The 6,816-nt window shown below is 36.6% G+C and overlaps 1 protein-coding gene across 5 annotated transcripts in view; it reads left to right on the forward strand.

Moving 5' to 3' along the window:
• The first annotated feature begins 869 nt into the window (after nucleotides 1-869).
• LOC111865976 (synaptobrevin homolog YKT6) overlaps nucleotides 870-6,816 on the forward strand; it is a 26,137-nt gene continuing 20,190 nt past the window's right edge. For all 5 annotated transcript variants that reach the window (XR_002843074.2, XR_002843071.2, XR_002843070.2 and 2 more), the window contains exons 1-4: nucleotides 870-1,780; nucleotides 1,864-2,076; nucleotides 2,159-2,259; nucleotides 5,228-5,398. Coding sequence is in view for 1 of the 5 variants with exons in the window: in XM_023854423.2 (XP_023710191.1) it covers nucleotides 1,887-2,076; nucleotides 2,159-2,259; nucleotides 5,228-5,398 (462 nt within the window). In the remaining 4 variants the exon portion in view is untranslated. The remainder of the gene's footprint in view (nucleotides 1,781-1,863; nucleotides 2,077-2,158; nucleotides 2,260-5,227; nucleotides 5,399-6,816) is intronic.

Raw genomic sequence — 6,816 nt, forward strand, 5'->3', positions numbered from 1 at the left:
GATGACTAATGCCCTTGCACGAGCACTACACTGTAAACAAAGGGGAAAACAGTCAACTGTTTCAGTGTAGCCAACACAAATTCCAAACCTCAATTTCTTAATAGTTTACATTGTTTTGTACACCCCTTGAGTATCAGAAATTACTATGTGCGCAGCCTAATTCATCACACAGATCCATCCCCTGGATTCTAGCAATGATGATGCCACACAAGTCAAAGTACAATTTGCAATACAGTGTAACTCATGTAGTCGCAGTGTTAATTTTGAAATTAACTCTATTGGTGTAATCCCTCAACTAGTTAAAGCTTTCATCTTTTTTTTGTGAATCATGAGGATCATGAGCTTCTTTGCCGTATTCACAAAAGTCCGTCACTAGGGTCACTAGCCCCGTAACCTTTACTAATTCCTGTCATGTTCTAAACCAGATGAACACATTTAGCGATTCTTGACCATTCTTGTCCACTAACACAAATGATTAAACGATGTAATAGAGCCGTGGATTATGAGAATGTGACGTTATGCAGTTGATTCTTAGAAATGTATCTATCGTGTATAGTATGATTCTTACGGGTTGCGGAAGGATTAACGTTGCAGATGAATAATTTAGTACATGAAATTAGACCAAACAATTGTATCTCCGTTTAACAACTCAGTGTTGACATATATATTAATCTCTATGAAGATCAGTAACTACAAATACTGTTATGCTCAATATATATATATAATAAGGGAAAGCGCACAATGTGCATAAAGTAATTGTTTTCTATTCGCGACTGTATTCGGTTATTAATGTCGTTAAGTTTTTGCATATGGTAATGTGGTATCTACTGCACTTTTTATCACAGTGTTTACACACACACACNAGCTGCATCCATTCGGCGCTATGTATGTCATCACATCTGTTCTATTTGCTAGACAGAATCCTTCTTCCTGTAGTAGCTTCGTAACCTCTTGGGTTTTTTTGTCGGGTTTATCAATTCTACAGTTTATATCCCCTGCGAGTATGGCTGGTTTTTTGTGGTCTAGTCTACTGACTGCACTTGCTATCTTCTCTATTGCATCTTCTATGTTGGTTTGGGGTGGAATATATAGACCTATTATTTCTAGGTATGTTGTTGTTATGTGTACCATGTTGTCTTCTTTATACTCCGCTATTTTTTCCCCTATTTTGTTGTTATAAATACATGAGACTCCTCCGCTAGGTCTTCCTTCTTGTTTTTGGACTGCATAACTGTGCGTTGTGTAATATCCTGGTATGGCTGTGTATTCTGTTAGAAAGGTTTCGGTTAATACTATAATGTCATGATTTTGTGTTATTGTATCCGGGGCGTTTTGCATTATTGACTTTAATCCTTCAACATTCCACAGGAGTAGATCCAATGTTCTTTTGCTGTTGGTCGTTTCTTGATTATTTCCGTCCTTAAGCGTTGAGGTCGGTGCCTTGGAATGGTCGTGAGCGAAATCGGAAGCGTTCAACTCGCACTCCTTTGGGCCAGAATTCTGGCGTTTCTACTTCGGATAGTCGATTGAAGTGGAGCCCCAGTCAATGCTCAATATCAGCTTACGTTCCAGCGATACAAGTTTGAGATTCCATGGTTTTTCGTGTACGTAATGTTGGTGGCATTGATTCATGGGAATCTAATGTGGTCGAAGTGATGTGTCAAAGTGGATTGTTATGCTGAGATCTTTTGTATTTCGACGCGTAATTTTATGCAACAGTGCTCTTTATAAATACTGTTATTATCAACATTTTATATATTCGTATAAATTATTGTAAAGGGTAGGCGAATGTCCGATTATTTGTGAGTATGAAAGTGTTTGATTTTGCATTCAGACGATTCAAATGTTTTCTTTTTATTTCAGGTCATATATTTTGAGCAAAAATAATGGTGAAACTGTATGCTTTGAATGTGTTATTCAAGGGGCCAAATAATGCCATTTGGCTGAAATCTGCATACGATCTGTCGGCCTATAGTTTTTTCCAAAGAAGCAGTGTTCAAGAGTTTATGGCATTTGTTAGTAAAACAATTGTAGAAAGAACACAGACTGCTGCAAGGCAGTCGGTAAAAGAGGGAGGTAAATAACTTTCTCTTAATTAAAATTGTTGACAACAATTTCGCTTTTGTTATTACATATTAAATGCATATTAAATTTTCAGAATATATGTGTCACGTGTATGTTCGAGGAGATAATTTAGCTGGAGTTTTAATATCAGACCATGATTATCCCCATCGTGTTTCACACACACTGATCACGAAGGTAATAATATATTACAGTATTTCTTATGTGGAAAATATGTTAGTGATACATAAAAAGTAATTATAATACCTCCAGCTAGTGCTGAGGTCAAGAAAATGTGGATCTATACATTCATACCAGCATATGTCTTCATGGTGTAGTGTTTAATTAGTTATGCTTTAACTTTTCTACCATACCTTTACAGGAACGGGTAATAAATGATATCCTGAATTTAAGATAGGGTGGTATAGGTACAGGTTGTTGTTTAATTACACATTGTTTGGGTGGTAGAGCCAGATATTCTTGTCATTTTAGAATAATCAATATTGAAGCATTTTTTAAAATACTCATTATAATATGAGAGAGAGTCAGTAAACAGGTCACAAATGGAAGTAAAACAGCTGTAATTGATGTAATTGGTTTTCTGTATGTATCAATATGTAGCAGCACAGTCCAGCTTCATGACAGTGTAGGTAGCAGACCTACATGTGCACGTTCAGAGGCTGGTTTCACTAGTTAAAATGGCAACCGTGCTTGAAATGTATACTACTGAAGAGTAGTGTTCTCTAGTGCGTATTTGTGGGCAAAAGAACTCAATGCAAAGGATATTCTTAAAAAAAAAGTTTCCTGTGTACTGTGGGAAGTGTTTGTGATGTAAAGTGGTTCACAACTGGGTTGTGAAAATGCCACTTTGGTGGCAAACATTTTGCTGATGATGAAGAGGTTGAAACGGAAATGTGGAAATGGCTGGTACAACAGTCAAAACTTCTGTGCTTCAGGTTTTGACATACTGGTAAAGCAAGGGGACAGGTGTATCAATGTTGGTGGAGGGTATGTCGAGAAATAAATGTTTTTTCCAGGTTTTAATATCACATGTTTCACATTTTATAACCATTTGTGACCTGTTTACTGACTCTCCCTTGTAGCATGTTGCTTAATGTGGTCTTCCGCTCCTATTTAACTTTGTGTGCGCATGCATGCACTAAAAATATCAACATAGTGACTTGTGTTTTGTGATTATGATAGAAGGCTGATTATGCTAAATGTTCACCGATCACGTAGTATAGAATAGACAGGTGCAATAAGTAAGACCCTCATAAAACCTAACCCACTGCACATAAAGTACTGCTCATATTTCCACATTTCTGGTTTTGTAGTTTTGATAGTGTGCATGTATATGTAATTGAAAAATAATATGAGATGATAAAAATTACAGTACTGTGATCTCTTCATTATGTATCCAAATGTCTTCATCCACTGTCAAGCTTCTTGCAAAATTCCTATTTTATGTGTGGTTAGTAGACCTCACACATCAGTACAAATGAGATGAGATGAAATGAAATTGTCCTGACCCAAGTTGGCCCAGTTTCAGTGGATTCATATTTATTAGGCAAATGTAAAAGTATGTTGCAGTGTAAGAAAAATAATTATTTTAATGTTGCTGTTACAACCCCAGACACCTATCAGTAAATAGTTTAAGAATCAGTCAATCAATCAGTGAAACATTGAAACATTGTGTTCACTGTATTGTGCAGAGGTAATGAGAAGTAGGCTAAACTAAATTGGCACAGCCTGATGTAACATGACCAGGCCATACATTGTTACTGATAAGAGATTGTGAGGAAACCCCAAGTTCCCAAGAGCCCTGAGTATGATTTAAGAATGCCTGTGTAGCATAACTGTTGTCATAAGTTAACTTTTCAGAAACAGAAAGAAACAAATTGTCTCACTGCAAGGAATTCAAATGATCTTTGAGAAGTGTATGTTGTATATACAAGTACATAACATAAGGTTGATCCAGAGTTAGTTAGAAATTATTGTAGGATGTGGAATAAATTATAAAGACTTGAAACACACATGTACATTACAGCTGAAGATTTCACATGCCAAGAGGGTTCACATCAGGTATTAAAGTGCTTCAAGTAGATCCACACATGTAGATCAGTAGTGTTATTTAAATAAACTTTAAGAAGATTGTGAGTAATTTTTAGATAATAAGAGTTTGTCAACAGAGTAGAATTAATGTGTATTTAAGTATTTTTCCAGTGGTACTTTAAATTATGCCTTTTAATTCATAAGAATTGAGACTAGATGATAGAATGATGGTAAAATGAGAGGTTGGCAAATGGTCTATGAAGGTGATGCTTGTTCCTTGTGTTAAAACTGTGTACAGTTGAAATGATCTGAAAATATTCTTTGTTATTTCCACTGAAGTTCATTAATGAAAATGTGCATTCACATGCACATCTTTAATATCTTAAGGAGACTTCCACTTGAATTCCTGTGTTTGGTACCTGCCATGATTCTAACAGTTCTGTTTTATATTACTATCTTTTTGCTGTTAGATGAATATTACACTGGTGTCATGGTTGGCCTGCTAAAGATGCAGGAGACAAAGCTGGAAAAAATGGAGAGGAAAATTGGCTTCGTCATATGTCATTTAATCACTTAGTTCTGATAAATAGAAATAGATTGGGTTGTACATGTTGTTTAATACTGAATGTACCAGAAAAAGTTTTTTGGTTTTCAATTGAAGGGTGACACAGATGAGGAAATTGTGACAGACTTGTTAGATGTACAGAATTGTTTTGGTTTTACAAGGAGAATTCATTTTCTTCCTTAAACATGGAGAGTTTTAACAGCTGATAATACAGTAGCACTTGCTTTGAATCAGTTTTGTCGTAGTTTTTCCATTCATGCTGGGGCCTAAATTAGCATGAAAAGACTACATTTTCTATACAGGAATTAAAGCAACAGTTTTTTTTTCACAGTACCAGAATATATTGTTTTCTGTCAATACAGGAGTTTTGGTGAGATGTGTGGACCCATAATTAGCTGAGTGCACAGTTACAGAACAAGGTACTTAGTTAATATGCTGGTAATTATGATATCATGATTCTAAATTTGTATAGCATTTCCACCCATATTTAATAGTTTGTTATTGTGGGCCATTTATTAGACATTTTTACCAGTCTCGGACATGTTACAGGTTCTTGATGACTTTGCACTAAGTGTGCCTGCAGCATCATGGCCAGTTGGTTCTGAGGCAACAATATCATTTCCTCAGCTATATACATACCTTGCTAAATATCAGAATCCCAGAGAAGCTGATGCTATGACCAAAATACAAGAAGAACTAGATGAAACAAAGATAATATTGGTAAGAGATTTTCTGGGTGTAAAGGTCATTGTTTGCATGTCATAGTTTCTTATAGCAATTAGAAACTTAAATTAGCATTCCTCCTCATTTTATGGCAGCTAGTCTTTATTATTGCCATATTTGGATGCACAAAGTAGCAGCTGGTCAAAGGACTATCCTGTTTATATACTTCACGTTCATGCTTATAACATGCTAAAATACTGTGACATGTTGCGCAACGGAGGACCCCTACCTCCCCAGCGGCACATGGCGGTAACGTAGTGCTCTCGTAATAGGCGAGTCATCACCCCGCCACTCTCCCCACGGTGATGTGCCGAGCGGAGCCGAAGTTAGCTGAGTCCCCGCAACCTGGTAGCTATGCAACGCGAGTCAACAGCGGTGACATCACCAAGGGATATCGCGGTTGCTAGGCAGCAGTCAACAACTCTGGACAGCGTTGCTAGCAACACGGCACCAGACGACAATGGTCCGGAACAAGGCTACATAAGGAGCAGCGAAGGCTATTCACAGTTAGTTCCGAGCAAGCCTGCGAGTCGAGTTGACATATAGCAGCAGTCGCGATAAGAAGACCCGAACGCATGGTTACAAGATTTTATGTGACGGTGTGCGATAACTAAGAAGTCAGCGAGCGGAAGACTTATTGTGTCCTTTCGAGACTTAGTGAGTGCTGTAGTACAGTTATATTTGGAGTGTGTAATTCAGGGAGATTTGTATAGCTCCCACGTTATTAGTACGTGAAGACTTTGGTTGTAGGGTTTGTAAAGTGTGGAAACCCGCAACTGTGTTATAATTAATTGTAGCCGTGATTTGTAGGTTGTTAAATAAACCAATTAACGATCTCTACGGCGTATTCAGTAACAAAACACGTTACAACTGGTGTCAGAAGTGGGATTTGGACTTACACACGTGACAAACGAGATTCGAACTCAAGACACGTGACAATACATTAGATACAATTCTCAGTAGTAGCTTTATTAGTGTTCAGAAAAATGCAATGTCCAGCCAGCTGAACCATGCAAGTGTTTGTTTATTTTCATTTATTTACTTCATATCCATGGATCATTATACGTGATATAGGACAAGTCAAATACTTTACAGTACAATAGATAAGAATAATAATAATGTAATAAATAATATAATTACATAATAATATACTAAGATAATAATAAAATGATGATTCTAATAATAGAACTGGTATAATCATTTAACACACGACACCGATGTATGCCTCAAGACCCAATCCTTATATCCCGGCACAAAATACCCTGGTATCCTTGATCTCATTCCTGTAAGAAAAAAATACAGAACAGGGCAGTAGGCATTCCTATAACATGTACTAATATTAAAATCTACAAGTTAATTATTCTTGAAATATATGTTTACAAGTGATTAGAACTAGGATTTGTCCCCAAAGAAGA

Source organism: Cryptotermes secundus, unplaced genomic scaffold (assembly GCF_002891405.2).
Source record: "Cryptotermes secundus unplaced genomic scaffold, Csec_1.0 scaffold5579, whole genome shotgun sequence".
Classification (NCBI taxonomy): Eukaryota; Metazoa; Arthropoda; class Insecta; order Blattodea; family Kalotermitidae; genus Cryptotermes; species Cryptotermes secundus.